The sequence below is a fragment of the Colobus angolensis genome, unplaced genomic scaffold, assembly GCF_000951035.1.
Source record: "Colobus angolensis palliatus isolate OR3802 unplaced genomic scaffold, Cang.pa_1.0 Scaffold106, whole genome shotgun sequence".
In the NCBI taxonomy this organism is placed as follows: domain Eukaryota; kingdom Metazoa; phylum Chordata; class Mammalia; order Primates; family Cercopithecidae; genus Colobus; species Colobus angolensis.
In genome coordinates this window covers 4477280-4496956 of record NW_012111586.1, presented here as the reverse complement: position 1 = coordinate 4496956, position 19677 = coordinate 4477280, and the positions used below count along the sequence as shown (strand labels likewise).

The window sequence follows — 19677 nt, the reverse complement described above, 5'->3', positions numbered from 1 at the left end:
TGGGGCAGATAGGATGGGACGAGGGTTGAAGACTGGGGCAGGAGAGGTCGCTCTTTGCCCACCACATGCTTGGGAAGGCCTGGAGCTTGGTCCTTGTAGGTGCTAATGAACTTTGAGCCGATTATTTGGCCTATACCCCTGGATAGCCTTGATTCAGAGAGTTACTCCAGTCTCAGGGAATTTCCAGGTGATCCAACCCCACTGAAGGGTTTCCTGCCAGCCCAGAGAAGTTGAGCCACTTTCCCCATGTCACACAGTATGGGTGCTTGCAGGGAAGAGTTGCTGGGAGGTTCTCCCTCATCTCCCCAGAAGGCATCAGACTTTGGGAAGAGCATCTTACCCCATGTGGCCCTCTGGTCCCGTCAGATTCCTGAAGCCATGGGCTGGCCAGGACATTGGTGACCCGCCAATCCGGCATGGACGACTGGAAGCCCAGCCCCCTCATCAAGCCCTTTGGGGCTCGGAAGAAGCGGAGCTGGTACCTTACCTGGAAGTATAAACTGACAAACCAGCGGGCCCTGCGGAGATTCTGTCAGGTATAGAGATGTCCCAAACCGTCCCCAACCAAGGGCTTCCTCCCAGCCTCCTCCCCACCTAAATCAGGCACTGGGACCCACATTGGCCAGCCCCAGTTGGAAAGGGGCAGCAGGTTCCTAGAGGGGAGACCTCTATGTGTCACGTCCGTATAGGTAATGGTTTGAACCCAAAGTTCTGGAATCGGAACCCAAGCACAACTTCTAAGCTTCTGACAGAAGCCTGAAGTCTGATCAGGATGGCTTTGCCCAGAGGCACACCCCTGTGAGGCAGTTAGGGCCAGGACCCAGGTCTGATCCCCAGCTTGGGTCCCTGGGCCTGGCTCCATCTCTAGAAACCAACAATGGAAGGGACCAAGGAAATCAAGGTCTCAATAGAAGAATACAGGAGCACTGGGTAGGGAGGGCCCTAATGGAGGGGAAAGTGTCAGGGGAGGTTCCCTGGGGAAGGTGGCTGTGAAACTAGGCCCTGGTCAGGGGAGTAGAGCTAGGCAGACAGGAAGAGACAGGACCCAGGTTCTCTGGATGTCTTCACTGCAGCCAGGGCCCTCCTTTCAGAAAGACCCTCTAGGATCCAAAGGAGGGGCTCCTCTTAATCATCCCTACCCCTCCCCTCAGACAGGGGCCGTGGTTTTCCTGCTGGTGACTGTCATTGTCAATATCAAGTTGATCCTGGACACTCGGCGAGCCATCAGCGAAGCCAATGAAGACCCAGAGCCAGAGCAAGACTATGGTAGGGCCAGGCTAAGGATGGGATAGGGGGCCTTGGATCTCACAGCTAGAGTGGCAGGCAGACCCTAAGGGGTGAGACTCTGCTGGAGAGACTATCTCCATGACCTGTTGTACCCCACAGATGAGGTCCTAGGCCGCCTGGAGCCCCCACGGCGCAGAGGCAGCGGTCCCCGGCGGGTCCTGGACGTAGAGGTGTATTCAAGTCGCAGCAAAGTCTATGTGGCAGTGGATGGCACCACGGTCAGTGGGCCAGGGTCTGGTGTACAGTCACTCCATTCTGCTAGAGGGCATGGTCCTCTAGTGGCAGGGTGTACTGCCTGAGTGGGAACTGCAACTCTGCCAATTTCTAGCTGTGTGACTTTGGAGTCCTCAATTCCTTATCTATAGACTAGGACTAATGATTTCTACTTGTCAGGATTCAATGAACAGTTTGTGAAGTTTCTTGTATGTAGTGGGATCTCAAAAGTAATCATTCATAATGGTAGGCAGTCAATTCATTGATTTATTTTATAACCATCCCCTGGTCCTTTCTTTGGCTTCAGCCTTGTGCTGGGCACTGGGGACCTGAAAGTAATCAGACCTGGCCCTACCTTGAGGGGTTCAGTGTGGTGAAGGATTGTGATATCTCCAGGATGAAGCATAGACAGCAAAGGCTCTAAGAGCCATGAAAGTCATGGAGGGGAGGGTTGTAAAAAGACGTGATCTCGGCCGGGCGCGGTGTCTCAAGCCTGTAATCCCAGCACTTTGGGAGGCCAAGACGGGTGGATCACGAGGTCAGGAGATCGAGACCATCCTGGCTAACATGGTGAAACCCCGTCTCTACTAAAAAATACAAAAAACTAGCCGGGCGAGGTGGCGGGCGCCTGTAGTCCCAGCTACTCGGGAGGCTGAGGCAGGAGAATGGCGTGAACCCGGGAGGCGGAGCTTGCAGTGAGCTGAGATCCGGCCACTGCACTCCAGCCTGGGCAACGGAGCGAGACTCCGTCTCAAAAAAAAAAAAAAAGACGTGATCTCTTCTGATGGGAGTGCTATAGAGGCTTTCTGGAAGATGTGGCCTTCAAGCTGAGTTGGAAAAGAACTGTGTGAACAGAAGCATAGGCAGGAGGTGATGTTTCAAGCAACTGGTGTTTTAAGTACCCCTAAGACAGAGACACATTGAATGCCAGAGTGAAAAGTTGGACTTTGTCTCTGCCACTGTGTAGGTGCTGGAGGATGAGGCCCGGGAGCAAGGCCGGGGCATCCATGTCATTGTCCTCAACCAGGCCACGGTGAGGTTCTAGGGGTGGGTGACCCAGAGGACTGGAGCTGGGCTCTTCTTGCTGATGACACCAACTCACCAGAAGTGTATCCCCTGCCAGGGCCACGTGATGGCAAAACGTGTGTTTGACACGTACTCACCTCATGAGGATGAGGCCATGGTGCTGTTCCTCAACATGGTAGCGCCCGGCCGAGTGCTCATCTGCACTGTCAAGGTCAGTTATTCTGTCCTGGCCCTGACCCCTATTCCCTAGCTCCAACCCTGCTCCTAGCCCCGGCTTCTCTGCCCCTCATATAACATAGTGGGAAGATTCTCTGAAGGAAGGTCACTCAGGTTCCAGTCTTAGCCTTAACATTTTTATTAATTCAGCAAATAGTTATTGAACAACAACTGTATGCTAGGTACTGCTCTGGGTGCTGAAGATACAATGGGAAACAAGACAGAGTCCCCACCCTCATGGAGCTTACATTCCAGCAGTGGGAGGTCGACAAAAAACAGCCAAGTAAATGTGGATAATGCTAGTAAATGATAACTTATATACAGAAGAAAATAAAGCAGGGGATACAGAGTGATGTGGGGGAGGGGACATTTTAGAAAGGGAAGTCCCCTGCAAGGAGATGATATGTGAGCAGAAAGCTGGGGAATTGAGGAGTGAGCCAGGTGAGTATCTGGAGGAAGAGCATTCCCGGTGGAAAGAATGGCAAGTGCAAAGCCCCTAGAGTGGGAAGGTACATGGCATGTTTGAGGAACAAAAAAGATGCCAGTCGAGGTGGAGCAGAATAAGGGAGGAGAGTAGGAGAGTGGTGGGAAAAGAAGGCAGGCAGTGGCGGAAGACAGAGGTGCAGATCGTGTGGGTTTGTGGAAAGGACTTATTAGCTGGATGACCTTAGATGACTCAGGATCTCTCTAAGCCTTCAGTTATTATTTTTTATCTGTGAAAGAGAGAAACTATAGAAGGTTATTGAGATAATGTAATGAGCTGATTTAAGTAAAAGGTTGCTACATAGTTGGTGCTTTGTGAGGCCAGGTCTCCTGGAACCATGCCAGTCAGGCTAACTACCTTCTCTGGTCTCCCAGGACGAGGGTTCCTTCCACCTCAAGGACACAGCCAAGGCTCTGCTGAGGAGCCTGGGCAGCCAGGCTGGACCTGCCCTGGGCTGGAGGGACACATGGGCCTTCGTGGGACGAAAAGGAGGTGCCGGCACCAGAGGCCATCCACTCTGTAGTATCAAGGGCCTGGGAGGAGCAGAACCCCAGGAGATGGGGTGGGGTGGGGAACAAATAGGAACCAGTAGCAGTGGGTTGGATCAAAGTAGGCAGGGAGATGGGAAAAAGCCCCCAAACTGGTGTCTGGGCCCCCATGGCCCTCATTCCTGCCTCCTGCCAGGTCCTGTCCTTGGGGAGAAACATTCTAAGTCACCTGCTCTCTCCTCCTGGGGGGACCCAGTCCTGCTGAAGACAGATGTGCCGTTGAGCTCAGCAGAAGGTGGAGTTAGTAGAGCATGGATGGGGCAGGGCCTGGGCTGGGGGTGGGCATTTGGATCCTCTCTGTGGAGCTTGATTCCTTTGATTGTTTGCCTGGGGCTCTTCCAACCGCGCTGGCCCCATGCCTCCATGACAACCACAGGCTTTTCTCAGAGGCAGAGTGCCACTGGGCAGACACAGAGCTGAACCGTCGCCGCCGGCGCTTCTGCAGCAAAGTTGAGGGCTATGGAAGTGTATGCAGCTGCAAGGACCCCACACCCATCGAGTTCAGCCCTGACCCGGTGAGTGAAGCCTTAGACAGTGAGGTTTGGACTCCTTCCCAGCTCAGCAAGGGGGCCCCAGGAATGATCTAGGTTGGGCTTTCCCTGCCCGAGCCTGGGAGAGAACCAGGGGCAGGATTTACACTGCACTCTGAAAGACAGGCCTGGGGTGAAGGGGCAGGCCATGTGAGCAAAGCTCAGCGTTGGAGTTGGGCTGAGTGTGTGGAGAGCCCAGAACAGGGAAGATCCTCTGTCCCTTCCCTGTCTACTCCAGTCTGCACATACCCTCACCTGAGAACTCTTCCCTAGGTGGGGATCCCAGTTTGAAGGAGGAATAAGGCAAGAGCTAAACGCTGTTTCTCCCACAGCTCCCAGACAACAAGGTCCTCAAGGTGCCTGTGGCTGTCATTGCAGGGAACCGACCCAATTACCTGTATAGGTGAGCCTGGGAATGGGCTATCCCCAGCACTGAACAGGAGGGTGCTTAGCAAGTGGGAGGGTACTCAGGTCATCTACCTCCAGGAGGAACTCTTGAGGTGGGCACAAAAGCAATAGATTCTAGACCCATTCACCTCTGTGGGTAAGCATGGGGAATCTCGGCCCAGCTGTAAACACAGGGGAGCCTGAGTTGGGGGGTGACGAAGAGACCCTAACCTATCCCTGGGCTCCCCAGGATGCTGCGCTCTCTGCTTTCAGCCCAGGGGGTGTCTCCTCAGATGATAACAGTTTTCATCGACGGCTACTATGAGGTGAGCAGGGCTTAGGGGGTGCCTTGGGTGGAGCACAACACGGAGCAGCAGTGATTGCCAGAGACGGGCAAGGGGGACTGCCCAGGCAAGGCTGTGAAATGTGAAGGCCTTAGATTGCAGAGGTGGGCAGGGGGAAAGTGACCTCACATGGTGAGCAGTGGCCGTGCCCCCAGGAACCCATGGATGTGGTGGCACTGTTTGGTCTGAGGGGCATCCAGCATACTCCCATCAGCATCAAGAATGCCCGCGTGTCTCAGGTACTGCGTAGGCAAGGGGGGATGGGGCAGATGCCTGGCTCTGCCTTCTACCCTAAAGCTCATGTGCCCTATTCCCACCCGACTCCCAGCACTACAAGGCCAGCCTCACTGCCACTTTCAACCTGTTTCCGGTGAGTACTAAGGATACAACTCTTGGGCCTGGGAGGGGGAAACATGGGCATAAGGTCTGGGCCTGTTAATATGGCAAACTCTTCCCCTCACTGGGCCTCATCCTTCACATCTGGAAAATGGGGGTAATGCTGCCTGCAAGAATAGGGTTGGGGGCAAAGGAGATCACAGGATGGAGAGACCCCCCTTGGGACCATGATGTCCCATTCCTCTTCCAGGAGGCCAAGTTTGCTGTGGTTCTGGAAGAGGACCTGGACATCGCTGTGGATTTTTTCAGGTGAGAGGAGTCTCTAGGTTTCAGGTGAGGTCCCTCGGTCTGCAGGGAAAGTCAGTGAGGCGTCCTAGAGAGCTTTCCGGAGGACCTGAGCTCACAAGTGGGGGCAAAGCCTGGGGAAAGGTAGGATGGCAGGTGATGGGGCTGCTGTTGAAGGTAGAGTGGATGAAAGGAGACAGTGGGGATTTGGGGAAAGGAGGTACTCCAGGAAGGAGGTGCTCCTGAGACCCAGCTCCAGCTCTTCCAGCATCTCTGTGTGACTAGGTTTATCCTTGCCCCTCCCTGAACTCTTTGACCCCGCCTCTCTCAGTTTCCTGAGCCAATCCATCCACCTGCTGGAGGAGGATGACAGCCTGTACTGCATCTCTGCTTGGAATGACCAGGTAGGCTGGAATGGCCAGGGTTTAGCAGGCGAGTTTATGAGGCCTCAGCTAATACCTCCCACTATGGCCCCCTATCCCCAGGGGTATGAACACACCGCTGAGGACCCAGCACTACTGTACCGTGTGGAGACCATGCCTGGTCTGGGCTGGGTGCTCAGGAGGTCCTTGTATAAGGAGGAGCTTGAGCCCAAGTGGCCCACACCGGAAAAGGTAACTGTCAGGGTAGGGTGAGGGGGCTGGAGTCCCCTACCAAGTGGAAACATCTTAACCTTCATCGTGGTCCATGTCTGCCAGCTCTGGGATTGGGACATGTGGATGCGGATGCCTGAACAACGCCGGGGTCGGGAGTGCATCATCCCTGACGTTTCCCGATCCTACCACTTTGGCATCGTCGGCCTCAACATGAACGGCTACTTTCATGTGAGTGGGAGGCAGGGAGCAGGGCACAGTGTGGCATGACAGTCAAGAACAAGAACATGGACTCTGAAGCAACCTTAGCTTTGCTACTTTCTAGCCATGTAAACTTGGGGAAAGAGCTATCCTATTTTTGCCTCAGTTTCTTTATCTGAAAAATGAGGATAAAGGGCTGGGCGCAGTGGCTCACGCCTGTAATCCCAGCACTTTGGGAGGCCGAGGCAGGCGGATCACAAGATCAGAAGATCGAGACCATCCTGCCTAACATGGTGAAACCCCGTCTCTACTAAAAATACAAAAAAATTAGCCAGGCGTGGTGATGGGCACCTGTAGTCCCAGCTACTTGGGAGGCTGAGGCAGGAGAATGGCGTGAACCCGGGAGGCGAAGCTTGCAGTGAGCTGAGATCACACCATTGCACTCCAGCCTGGGCGACAGAGCGAGACTCTGTCTCAAAAGAAAAAAAAAGGATAAAATACTACTACCTCACTGGGTTACGATATTTTGAGGTTTAAATGAGTCAATATATGTAAAATGCTTTGAATTATAAACATATATAAGGGTCAGCTGGTATTATTTTTATTTTTACTATTCTTAGCACTAGACTATGAGTGTCTGGGGAGAGCATTTCTGCCTCTTAAGTACTGGTCCACCCCTGCAATCTCTGCCCTTTCCTGTTCTGGCAAGTGCTGGAGCCCATGCTTTAGCCTGAGGAGAACAGGGAAGTCCCTAGGTACCCCCACCCCACCTGGCTGCATTCAGAGGACCATTCCCCAGTTACAGCAAGGGAGGCCTTGAGCCAGCCCAGCCCAAAGGAATAGCTAGCGTCCAACTTGAACCTCCTAGAAGCCAGAGGCCCCGCAGAGGCTGACTGATACAGGAGCCCCATTCCTCTCCCAGAGAGCGGCAGGCACTTCCCTCAGGTCAGTCTCAGTACAAGAGTCAAAGTAGTTTTCTCCTTCCCAGCGCAGCCCGTCCCTTTGCCCAGCACCTCCTGCAGGGCCTGTTCCTGACATCTGTGGCTCTAGAACAGCAGGCCCAGGGAGAACTACAAGAGACAGGGACTACTAGTTCATGGGTCTGTAGTGCAGTAACGTGAGCTGCCGTGACAGCATGAGCTCTCCAGCAATGGTAGAGGCCAAATTAAAGCTAGTAAGAGCTTGCTGCGGATGCTGCAAAGAGGATGGAGAAGACAGGGGAAATCAGAGGGCTCTATACAGGTCTAGGACTTCATTTGTGTGTCTAATAGATGTGTGGCTGGTCAGCAAGTGGGTGTGGGCCAGACAATGTGAGGTGCTGATTTTTACTCTCATACCCACTCCAGGAGGCCTACTTCAAGAAGCACAAGTTCAACACGGTTCCAGGTGTCCAGCTCAGGAATGTGGACAGGTTGGGGCTGGCAGCAGGGCAAGGGGTGGATATCTAGGAGATTTGGAGGCCAATCCCTGAAAGTCCCTTCCAATCCCGGGCCTGTGTGTTTACTCCAGCCCTGCTGCTACAGATTCCCATGTGACCCCTTGCCCTGCTCAGTGCTACCCATGGGACCTGAGGGCCTGCCCACTCCCCTGACCCATTTCTCCCTCCTCTTCAGTCTGAAAAAAGAAGCTTATGAAGTGGAAGTTCACAGGCTGCTCAGGTATGGCCTAAGACAATTGGGGTGTAGCAGGGAGCAAAGAGTCAAATACTGGGGATGTTGGCCCCATAATTTACAGGGTTCTGTACAAAATGAAAATCAGGGCCCTTATCTCAAACATTATTAAGAACTTCAAGGTGGCAACATCAGAGCATTCAACCAAGTTCAGGGTCCTGTGGGACACACCCATGAAGTGGGCCCTATCTTGGCCATATTCTCCCACCCCCCACTGCAGTGAGGCTGAGGTTCTGGACCACAGCAAGAACCCTTGTGAAGACTCTTTCCTGCCAGACACAGAGGGCCACACCTACGTGGCCTTTATTCGAATGGAGAAAGATGATGACTTCACCACCTGGACCCAGCTTGCCAAGGTGCTCCAATACCATGCCCACCCTGGAGAACCCCTGCCCCTCACACATGTACTGCCCCAAGATCCAGGGAGCCTTTGCTCTGGAATCTTCAACCTCAGAACCTCCTCTTTATACTCTTAGAACCCCTCTTCCAACCTCCTTGTCCAAATTCATATTCCAAAAGATGCTATCTCTTGCAAATTGAGGTGGTTTCTGAGGAGGGGCAGGGGCTGAGCCAAAGGGTCTTCAGTGACCCCTCCCCACAGCTCTCTGACCCATGTCTCTGTCCCCATCCCACCCTCACCAGTGCCTCCATATCTGGGACCTGGATGTGCGTGGCAACCACCGGGGCCTATGGAGATTGTTTCGGAAGAAGAACCGCTTCCTGGTGGTGGGGGTCCCGGCTTCCCCCTACTCGTGAGTGACTCTTTTCTGCCCTGGGAAACAAGAGGCCTAGTGAGATCCAGGGACATAGCTAATGGCTTCTTCCCTATACTTCCTTGTATTATTTTCCCAGAGTGAAGAAGCCACCCTCAGTCACCCCAATTTTCTTGGAGCCACCCCCAAAGGAGGAGGGAGCCCCAGGAGCTGCAGAACAGACATGAGACCTCCTCCAGGACCCCGTGGGGCTGGGTACTGTGTACCCCCAGGCAGGCTAGCCCTTCCCTCCATCCTGTAGGATTTTGTAGATGCTGGTAGGGGCTGGGGCTACCTTGTTTTTAACATGAGACTTAATTACTAACTCCAAGGGGAGGGTTCCCCTGCTCCAACACCCTGTTCCTGAGTTAAAGGTCTATTTATTTACTTCCTTGTTGGAGAAGGGCAGGAGAGTACCTGGGAATCATTGCGATCCCTAGCAGCTCATCCTGCCTTTTGAATACCCTCACTTTCCAGGCCTGGCTCAGAATCTAACCTATTTATTGACTGTCCTGAGGGCCTTGAAAACAGGCCGAACCTGGAGGGCCTGGATTTCTTTTTGGGCTGGAATGCTGCCCTGAGGGTGGGGCTGGCTTTTACTCAGGAAACTGCTGTGCCCAACCCATGGACAGGCCCAGATGGGGCCCACATGCTGACACAGACTCACTCAGACACCCTTAGACACTGGACCAGGCCTCCTCTCAGCATCCTCTTTGTCCAGATTTCCAAAGCTGGATAAGTTGGTCATTGATTAAAAAAGGAGAAACCCTCTGGGGATGTGTCTTGTGATTGTGATTTTGTGGGTCAGGGGGGTGCTGGAGGGAAGTGGTGGAGAGAATACTTGTGTTGGATGGTGAGTTTTCCTTACTGCCCACCACAGAGTTTATCTTCCGTTTGGGGCCATTTGGCCACCAGGGGATGCCAAACTCCAAGGTTTTTCCCCAATTCTACGCTAGGACAGCCTGACTTTAGCCCCGCCCTACTTGAGGCTTGGAGCAGCCACCCCACCTCTTCCCCACCGTTTAACCACCAGCCTCGTTCCTGCTTATCTTGCCTGGGCTGTCCACCTGCCCCAGAGATGGAGCAGGAGAGAACAAAAAGGGATACTTGGGAGTTGCAAGAGGAAATGGGAGAGCAGGTGTGCATAGTTGGGGTGGGAAGGAAGTGGATGGGACAGGACTGGGCAGGCATCATTCAAGAGACGGGCAGATGGAGATGTAGGAGCAAGGGTGTCTATGACCCTTAGAGCACTTTGCCATTCAGAATTCTCTATCCGGGCATTTTTGTGAAGAAATGGGTCATGGTCTTCATCAGATTCTCACATAGCCAGTAACCCAAAGAGGTTAGGAAGATCCAAGTTAGTCATAGAGGCACCAGAAAATGGATGGGATTGTCCAGAGGCAGTGAATGAGAAAGCCCACAGCAGGGAAGAGGACATTTAAGGGGTCTCTGAAGGGCCTAATGTCAGGAGGGTGAGTGTAGACCACCTCTTCAGAAAGGGTCTGCCTGCCTCTGTACAAGTACAGTACTCCGGCTGGAACTCCAGCCCTCCTGCCTGCTCTCTGCCCTGCCTCTTTCACAGGTGCCTGGAGTCCGGCTTGGCGACAGCATGGGTGGTGTGTGGCTTGGACATATCTCGCCACCCTGACGCCTTCGTTGTTTGCTGGTGCTGGAGATAGTGCTTGAGGTGGCACAGCAGCCAGGTTGAGCAGCAATTAGCCCATGATGAGGTGGAGGCCCGCCCTGGGCAAACAAATCCCGTGCAGCCTCCACAGAGGCACCTGGTGGAGGGGAAGTGTGTGAGAGGCACAGTATGGTGGTGAAGGGTAAGGCAGGCTAGCTCCTCTCCCTGTCCCGCACCCTGGCAGTCTCCTGGTCTGCCCCTCACAGACCAGCTCTAAGGCACTGGTTCTGGCCAGGTCCGTCTTCCTTTCTGGGCTCAGCAAAAGGGTGGTGGTTCTGGGCTGTCCTGGAAAAGCTCAGGAAGAGAGTTACAGGGTTCAAAGGGAAACAAGGAGGGGGACTGGTTTGTCAGGCTGGGCTTTGCTTGGTAGCAGACACTACCCTCTCACCATAGCCTCCCTCAGGCCTCTCACTCCTGGCTCAACAGTGATCAGGTCTATATCAGAGACATTCTGGCCAGCTGCTGCTTCAAGTGGAACTAGTACCATATCAGCCAGGACTACACCAGGTGCTGCAGTTCTGGACCCAAATCTAGGCTGAGTTCTTCATGGAGGCAGGTGGATCACCTGAGGTCAGGAGTTGGAGACCAGCCTGGCCAACATGGCGAAACCCCATATCTACTAAAATTACAAAAAATTAGGCTTGGTGACGGGTGCCTGTAATCCCAGCTACTCAGGAGGCTGAGGCAGGAGAACTGCTTGAACCCAGAGGCAGAGGCTGCAGTGAGCCGAGATCACACCATTGCACTCCAGCCTGGGCAACAAGAGCGAAACTCTCTCTCAAAAAAAAAGAAGTCTGAAGAACACCAGGTAGGCCAGCAGAAAATAAAACATGAGGTTCTTGCTGAGATCCCAGAAGCAGGGACAGATGTGGGGTTTTGCCTAAGTGGGAAGGGTAGGCAGCCTGGACCCTAGGAAGGGGGCTCCTGAAGGGCTTCCCAGCACCTAAGGAGTGACCCTTTCCCATTGACCTGGTAAGAATTCGGCACAAGCTTGTTATTTTCATAGCTTTCCAGTCCAGTGCCCCCACCCAGGAGAGAGTAGTTTCAGTCCAAAGTTCTCCCTGTTATAAGGAGGCAGACTGGCCTAACCCAGCTCTACTTCTTCATGCCCTCTCAGCCATTCCTCTTAGGTTCCCTCCCAGGCCTGGAACCCAAATGAAGGGGAGAAATAACCACTTCTGACCCCCAACCCCACCCTACTTCCCTCCTTTCCAGGGCCTTCTGAGTTGGCAGCTCCACAGGAATCTGAGGCCAGTTTAGGCCCCTCTCCCCAAGGATACATGAAGAGTCCAACTGGCAACATTGTAACTGGTTTATGCATTTTGAAGTGCTTTCTACATATCCGTCCAGAGGCTCTGCTGATTTCACTTATGCCCAGGCTATAAAATGCTTTTCTCTCATCCCCCAGTAGAGCACTGGGATCACCACTAGGCCTAGGGGGCGTTTCAAGGGTTTAATAGACTGGGGGAATGGGCAACAGAACTGGCTACCTTAGAGGCTGTGGAATGCCCCCCACCCACCCACCTGCCAATGAAAGGAAAGTCAGGCACCGCCTAAAAGGAGTGGTCCCTATCTAGCCCCAAGTCTGGAGCAGAAAGGGCAGGTCCACTCTGGCCCAAGTGACATTGTTAGATCCTGACACTTCCCCCATCACTGCTTCTTGCCAGGGTGCCTCTTCACAGTTCCCATGTGGCAGCAGTAGTGGCAGAGGCAGAAGTGTACTTATTGTAGATTGCAGTACAGATACATGGACACAATCATGGCAGCCAGCTGGAGAGGGAGGAACAGGGAGAGATGAGGGGATATGATAGGGATCCTGAAGCCTGTCCCACAGACACCCTACCTGAGGCCCAAGTAGGTCTGTTTCCTCCTAATTGGAGAGGCCTCAGATGGGTTGAGCAGCCCTGGTCTCATGCCCATATCCCAGTCCCAGCCTCCTCATCTGCTTACCTCGAGGCCCCCAATTCCAGCTGCCACACCGCCCACGGTGACTGCATTAGTTCGGATGTCATACAAAAGCTGTTGGAAACAACCCTTCAGGAAGAGAGAAGAGCATTTATAGTTGGCAGCTGCCCTACTCCCATCCCTGTTTGCCACTCTGAGGCCATGAAAACTCCCCACCCACTCGTGCCAGCCCACACCTCTACTTTCTGCTCATCAGCCTTTTCCTTGGTGCAGGTTTCATTGGCTGTGTTGGTGACGTTATTGCAACAGAATGGGGGAAAGGCATTGTTCTCTCTGACGTAGGGTGAGTCCTCAAAATCCGTGTAGTTGGTGAAGCCACAGCACTTGAGCTGGAGACAGGATGAGGGTGGAGGTGGGGCCTTGCTTCTTCCTCTCCACCCCAAAACCTCCCCCAGCCAACCTTACCTCTGTCATGGTGGTGTTCCACACTTGAGTGAAGTCTTTCTGGGAACCATAGTCTTTCTTGATGGCAGGCACTACCAGCAACGTCAGGAAGTGCTCAGCCTGGGTGAGGCAGGCCAGTGTTTAGGGGTTGGTACAGAAGGTGGCCATTCACAGGCCACAGCCCACTCCCAGGGTTTTGCCCAATTTTCTTCCCTTCCTCCATCCCAGTGTCTCACCATTGTGGTGTACACCAAGGCGACCACAGCAGCTGCAACCTCAGCAATGAAGATGAGGAGGAGGATGAAGAAGAACTGAGTGGGGAACAGGGATCTGGATTTTAGGGAGAGACAGTCCCTCGAGCCCTCCTTGCCCTAATCCACCCCCCGGAAAAATGAGACAGAGGCCTTAGCCTAGGGGAGTCCAAAGCAGGGTTTGGGAACCCCAGGGCCTGGTGTCAAGGGCAAGGGGACTCTTGGTCATGGGCCTGTGGAGCTGGGTTTGACACACCGTCATGAGAGCACACTTGCTCTCAGTCTGAGCACCATAGCAGCCCAGGAAACCAAGAGCAAAGACCACAGCGCCGGCTGCGATGAGGAAGTAGCCCACGTTGACAAACTGCATGGCACTGGACGACAGCGGCCCGAAGATCTTCAGAAAGGATGCCCCATCGATTGACACCCAGATGCCCACTGCCAACAGGGCCGCACCACACAGCTGGGGAGAGAGAGGTCAGGCAGGCCTTAAACAGTGCTGACAAGTAGCTTACTACCACACAGTTGAGTAAGAAGGATGGGAGCCGAGAAACTTCCCTCTTTATTGACTAGGGAGTCTAAAACCTCATCCTGTAAGGAGGGGAACATCCTCTAGAGCCAGAAAAATGGGAGCTGGGATGTGCATAGCTAGGATCAGGCTGCACACTTGGGCAGATATAAAGGTGATCAGGGGTTCTAGAAATATCTGCAGGGGAGGGGGAGGGGCAAACCTTTCCCTTACTGCTGCCAGGGTCCTGCCACATAGCTAGGATTGAAAATAGGCAGATGAGGTCCCAGCCTCCTATTTCCTTTCTGGGTGATGGGTGCCTAGAACATCTCTGTCCTTTGATAGGTGGAGATGGGGCGGTAGAAGAACAGGCTCAACGGTCACCATAGTAATAGAGGCAGGGCTGAGGTTCCACCTGCTGGCAACCTTGGAGAGGGAGGAGTTTGAGAAGGTTCACCCATCTGAGGCCCCATTTGGCTCCCCTCTAGAATCCAACTTCAGGCCTCATCCAGACAAGGCCTCCTTGCCTCACAAGAGGAAAGTGAGGCACTAGTGGGAATACAGCCAGAGTTTCTCTTAAAGGCTGTCTAACTCAACTCCAAACCTCAGCCGGAATCCTGAGGCCCAGATTGAGGAGGGCCCTGTGCAGTTGCCACACATCTTAGAGCAAAGCCTCCCAGCTCAGGGCTTCAGTGGATGAATCAGCCTTGGTGCCTAGTCCTCACTTGCCAGGAAAGTGAGACTAGAACGGGAAGTGAGGTGGCAGATTGTGGCTGGATTCCAGGCATGTTTGCCCAAGGACAGAAAGCTGGACTTCTAGCCTGCAGGGTCAAATTTCAAGGAGCTGGAGGTCTGCCCTATCCTGCTCTGCCCAGCCTGGCAAGGTCTGGGTAAGAGAGGCCAGAAATCAAACCGGATTTGCCTTTAACCCTCTCAGGGCAGAGCCTCTGCTGTCCAAATCCCTGGAATCCTATTGCCTCCTCCAGATACATGGATAAAGACTAGTTCAGGACTGGCACAGTGGCTCATGCCTGTAATCCCAGCACTTTGGGAGGCCGAAGTGGGAGAATCACTTGAGCCCAGGAGTTCGAGACAAGCCTGGGCAACATAGTGAGACCGCCTCTACAAAAACTTTTTTTTTTAAAATTAGCTGAGTATGGTGGCACACTCCTGTAGTCCTAGATACTCAGGAGGCTGAGTGAGGTAGGAGAATCCCTTGAGCCCAGGAGGTTGAGGCTGCAGTAAGCCAGAATCATGCCACTGCACTCCAGCCTGGGTAACAGAGCAAGATCCTGTCTCAAAGAAACAAACAACAACAACAACAGCAGCAAAAAAAAACAAAAACAAAACAAGTTCCCTGCAGCCAAAGGAAGCCCAAGGCACAGACCACATCAGAACTAGAGAATCTACCCATGCTTCTAAACTAATCAATATATATATAAACTCTGCCGCCCAGACTGGAGTACAGTGGTGTGATCTTGGCTCACTGCAACCTCCATCTCCTGGGTTCAAGTGATTGTCCTTCCTTAGCCTCCCGAGTAGCTGGGATTACAGGCATGCACCACCACATTTTTGTATTTTTAGTAGAGACGGGGTTTCACCATATTGGCCAGGCTGGTCTCAAACTCCTGAGCTCAACTAATCTGCCCACCTCAGCTTCCCAGAGTGCTGGGATTACAGTCGTGAGCACCCAGCCCACTTCCTCACTTTTACTTAGGCTAACCTACTCTAATGTGGCTCGGGTCTCTGGTGACATACTGTGCTAAATCCAGTGAACATTTCATGGGCCATATTCTCTTTGACCTCTCTGATAGCTTGCTCTCCTTGTTTTCCTCTCCCCTCCCACTGCTCCTTCTCCATCTCCTTCACAGGGGTTTTATTTTGTTGTTTTTGTTTTTGTTTTTGTTTTTGTTTTGCTTATCCCTAATAAATTGGGTTTCCCAGAGTTCACTTTCCAAGTGTTCTCATCCACTCCCATGGCTTCAGTGGCTACCTGTGTGCACATGATTTTCAAATACCCATGGCCAGCTCCAATCTGAGCTGCACCTCCACTGGGTACACGGCTGCCAGTGGGACATCCCCTCCCACAAACGGGGCCCCACCCCCTGCCATCTGGGTTACTCATGCCAGAGATATGGGAGTCATCTCCAAGACCTCTGTCTCCCTTGCCCCTTCTTCTACCCCTCAGCCATCATCCTAGAGTTTTGTCCTTTGTCCACTTTGTCCGTTTCTCCCTATCTCCACCACCATCTCCAGGATTTATGCCTCATGGCTCAGCTTCTCAAACATGCCCTTTGTAATCTGTTTCTGGTTTTCTGAACGATATCGAGTTTCATTACTTCTGGCCCTTTATGCAAGCTTTACAACTCCCCCACCAAGCGCAATTTCCCAGCTTCAGCTATTTCCTCCAGGAAGTATTCTCCAACCAGGCCGAGTTCAGGCTCCTATAACCTCTGTCCTAAGCCCAAACACACTGTGTTATTATCATCTGCCTATCTGGCTTATTGGAGCTGAGCTCCTTCAGGGCAGAGAAAGGCTTTGCTTACCTGCCACCCCAGCACCCATCATGGTATCCTAGACAATGAATGTTTGTCAAATGAATAAGGGCTGCTTGAGATAGACCCTTTGCTCTGATGAGATGTAGGCCTTCCCACCTTTCAGCTCCCCATCATACAGAAGAATTTCCTCTGTACTGAATTTCCTTCTGTGCTAGGTGAACTTGGGTGGAGCCCTTCTACTTTCTGGGCCCCCAGTGCCTATAAAGGGGGGAGAATCATTCCTGGTAGCTTACTCTGCCCTGCCTGAAGCCTGGGCTAAAGCTTTGTGGGAGAGAGGGGTTGCCCTGAGCTTCTCCATCCCCTTTTTCGTACACACCCCTGTATGGCAACCTGGCTGCTGCTGGGACTAGGAATCAGCAGCATTTGGGGAGACCTCTGCATCCCACTCATATGGGGACACTTGCAGGACAAAGCCTGGGCATAGCAGTCTCCCATTCCCCAGCTTAGTCTCTGCTCAGCTTGTGACCTGCTCTGTGGGCAGCCCTGAAGAGTCCACAACGTCCATACTTACAAAGATGAGCAAATTGAAGAGGATCATTATGGTCTTAATGAAGCTGAAGCACTGCATCGTGGCTCCTGGGAAGCAGACATGTGCGAGTTGGGGCCTTGTTTCCCCTGGCTCCACCTGGGCTGGCCCTGGTTTCAGATATTCAGCCAGATATGCCAGACCCCAGGATCCTGAACCCATATCTCACCAAGCTTCTCCCGTACCTGGTCTGACACCACGGACCTTTTCCCAGTTTCTATCCTAACACCCTTACCCCTCTATACTACCCAGGACCTCCACCCACACCTGACACTCTGAGATCCTAACACCCCAGGTTCCTCCACCTGCACACCCAGCCTGACTCCCATGCTGAAGGTCACTCCATGCCCTTTCCTGGTACCTGTATATCCTGTGCTCCTCCCCACACTAACCCCAGACCCTCTCAGAACCCTCAGTAGAGCCCCTCCAGCTCCCCAAACCTGTTTCCAGATTGATATTTCTTCACAGGATAATCTCTATCCCTATCCCATTACCTGTTCAGGGCTCTTAGCAGCGAGTTCTGAAAGAGGGAACTGCTGAGGCTCACAAAGGACAGAACAGCTCCAGGGAGTTGCCACTGAGTGGTCAGGCAGAGGGACGCCTGGCTCTCACACACCACTGCTCACCTGCAGGAAGGGTAGGCGCTTTAAAGCCTCCTTCTGCCCGCCTGCTGGCCCCACCCATGGCCAGTTAGCCTCAACTTGCCCCTGCTGCCCCCTGCTGCCTGGAGACCGATCCCCACAACCACCGCCTCAGCAGGCCTCCGCCTGGCAACACCAGCCCTGGGCAACGGCCCTCCTGATCTCAAGAAGCAGCCCAGGGCTGGGGTAAGTGACTCCCCAGAATGTCTGTGTGCCCTCCACCACAACAGTGCAATGTGCTTCTTACCCTGCACCTGCTGATACACTCATACGTACCCTCTGTGCTCATGCTCACATGCACACGCATCTGCCCATGCTGCCATCCATATGTTCACACAGCAAGCACCCAGTTACATACATAAACATGTACTAGTATTCCTGAATGCACTTGAGTGTGCGTGTGTGGGTGCATGCGCACACACGCACACTAAACTCTTTGTGGACTGACTCCCAGCAACTAACAAACAACAGAATAATATCTGACGTATGTACTTACGTATCTCTCTCTCTCTCTGTCATACACACACACACAAACACACACACACACACACACACACACACTCCCTCTCTCACTTTCAAGGAAATGACCGAGATTTGGCAGCTTCTGCTGTCTCCTCCGAGTAGCAAATAGTTCCTAATCCTCTTCGCTCCATAAAACCTCACATTCCCCATTTTCCCCTCCCTTTATCTTTGCATCTCCTCTCCCTCCCCATCTTTTTATTTTTCCCCTTCCCAGTCTTCTCTTAGATCTCTGTGTGCACCCCTTCCCTTTCTGCCAGTAGGTGGCACCATGGTCCCATGAAGGAGCCACCCCTGGTTCCAAGGCTCTGTGATCTCATCTTTATCATCCCTAGTGGGGCTGCCTGATGGCTTCCTGCTCCAGCACTCCTGATGCAGAGGTGCGGGGAAAAGTACTGACTTCCGGGTCCTTCAGACCAGGCACTGGAATCCTGGCTCCGTCGCTTATGAACTGTGTGACCCTGGGGACTTTTCTTAGACTTGGTTTTAAACTTCTGTTTGCTGGTCTTCTGTGTAACAATAGGTATGGGCTTTTCAAGTGAGACTTTCTTCCTGCTCTGGAAGGAAGGAACAGTGGGGAATGAGCACAGAGCAAGAAGGTCAAAGTGGAGAGAGGCACAGGCAGTGGGGCTATGAGATGGAGGAAATTGAATTTTTTTTTTTTTTTTTGAGACAGAGTCTTGCTCTGTTGCTCAGGTTGGAGTGTAGTGGCACCATCACGGCTCATTGCAGCCTTAACCTCCTGAGCTCCAGTGATCCTCAGCCTCCCAAGTAGCCGGGACTACAGGTATTTGCCACAACATCCAGAGATTTTTTTTTTTTTTAAACAGACTAGGTCTTGCTATGCTGCCCAGGCTGGTCTTGAACTGGGCCCAATTGATCCTCTTACCTCAGCCTCCTAAAGTGATGGGATTACAGGCATCAGCCACTGTGCCCAGCTGAGGAAGTGGATTTCTAAGTTTGTTTTGTTTTTACAGTGGAAGGAGGCAGCTGAAGAGACAGAAGAGAGAGGGGCTAATAGTATTACAGACTACACTAATAATACTGATCATATTTTAAATGTCTTGCATATATTAAGGCTTTTTTTCCTCTTCACAACCATCTCATGAGATAGACTTTCTTATCTCCATTTTTAAATATGGGGAAACAGAAGCACCAAAGGGTCAGGTACTTGCCATGATCACACAGGTTGTAAGTGGCAGAGCCAGGATTCAATCCCAGTTAGTCTGGCACCAGAGTCTACATCTTAACCACCAAGCAGACTCTCTACACTGACGGAATCTCTAAGGAGGCAGGCAAGGATGGTTTCCATAAAGAGCAAGGGAAGAGGAGGAGCAGGGGCAGGTGGGTTTGTAGTTACAGTTGCTAGAAGCTGATGGAAGCAAGGTCATATTCTAAGCCTGAGGATGGCAAGAGTAGAGGCTGGAGAAGGGGATGGGGGAAAGATGAGGTTTGTAAGGGTGGTACTAAGGGTCCTACAGAGTACTGCAGGAACAGAAAGGAGGGTGAAGCTGGGAAGGGGGCCTTTGAGGAGCAGAGTAACAGGGAAAGGAAGAAGGGACTGAGGAGTGGGAGGAGAAGGAGAAAGTCTATTTTTTTTTTTTTTTGACAGGGTCTCACTCTGTTGCCCAGGCTGGAATCCAGTGGCACAATCCATATCACAAGCTTATAGACGAGTACTGCAGGAACAGAAAGGAGGGTGAAGCTGGGAAGGGGGCCTTTGAGGAGCAGAGTAACAGGGAAAGGAAGAAGGGACTGAGGAGTGGGAG

At 52.7% G+C, this 19677-nt stretch overlaps 2 protein-coding genes across 7 annotated transcripts in view; one reads left to right on the top strand and one right to left on the bottom strand.

The window, feature by feature from the left end:
- POMGNT1 (protein O-linked mannose N-acetylglucosaminyltransferase 1 (beta 1,2-)) overlaps positions 1-9649 on the top strand; it is a 34823-nt gene extending 25174 nt beyond the window's left edge. For 2 of the 5 annotated variants that reach the window (XM_011946672.1, XM_011946663.1), the window contains 22 exons: positions 367-536; positions 1152-1266; positions 1387-1505; positions 2468-2533; positions 2624-2737; positions 3601-3718; positions 3911-4009; positions 4162-4289; positions 4637-4707; positions 4942-5017; positions 5191-5274; positions 5364-5405; positions 5622-5680; positions 5988-6060; positions 6142-6270; positions 6355-6480; positions 7797-7861; positions 8064-8108; positions 8341-8476; positions 8763-8846; positions 8973-9088; positions 9350-9649. In XM_011946672.1, the coding sequence (XP_011802062.1) occupies positions 417-536; positions 1152-1266; positions 1387-1505; positions 2468-2533; positions 2624-2737; positions 3601-3718; positions 3911-4009; positions 4162-4289; positions 4637-4707; positions 4942-5017; positions 5191-5274; positions 5364-5405; positions 5622-5680; positions 5988-6060; positions 6142-6270; positions 6355-6480; positions 7797-7861; positions 8064-8108; positions 8341-8476; positions 8763-8846; positions 8973-9088; positions 9350-9611 (2247 nt within the window). In that variant the 5' untranslated portion in view covers positions 367-416 and the 3' untranslated portion in view covers positions 9612-9649. Of the gene's footprint in view, positions 1-339; positions 537-745; positions 902-1151; positions 1267-1386; positions 1506-2467; positions 2534-2623; positions 2738-3600; positions 3719-3910; positions 4010-4161; positions 4290-4636; positions 4708-4941; positions 5018-5190; positions 5275-5363; positions 5406-5621; positions 5681-5987; positions 6061-6141; positions 6271-6354; positions 6481-7796; positions 7862-8063; positions 8109-8340; positions 8477-8762; positions 8873-8972 lie in introns of those variants that run through there. The other 3 variants (XM_011946655.1, XM_011946689.1, XM_011946682.1) reach the window with 3 other exon arrangements.
- A 2201-nt stretch (positions 9650-11850) lies between these two features.
- The window catches only part of TSPAN1 (tetraspanin 1), an 11001-nt gene continuing 3174 nt past the window's right edge, over positions 11851-19677 (bottom strand). The window contains exons 2-9 of one of the 2 annotated variants that reach the window (XM_011946703.1): positions 17243-17374; positions 16734-16798; positions 13413-13619; positions 13142-13216; positions 12927-13025; positions 12698-12850; positions 12507-12590; positions 11851-12326 (exon numbers count right to left, since the gene is read on the bottom strand). In XM_011946703.1, coding sequence (XP_011802093.1) covers positions 12279-12326; positions 12507-12590; positions 12698-12850; positions 12927-13025; positions 13142-13216; positions 13413-13619; positions 16734-16790 — 723 coding nt within the window. In that variant the 5' untranslated portion in view covers positions 16791-16798; positions 17243-17374 and the 3' untranslated portion in view covers positions 11851-12278. Of the gene's footprint in view, positions 12327-12506; positions 12591-12697; positions 12851-12926; positions 13026-13141; positions 13217-13412; positions 13620-16733; positions 16799-17242; positions 17375-19677 lie in introns of those variants that run through there. The other variant, XM_011946712.1, reaches the window with a different exon arrangement.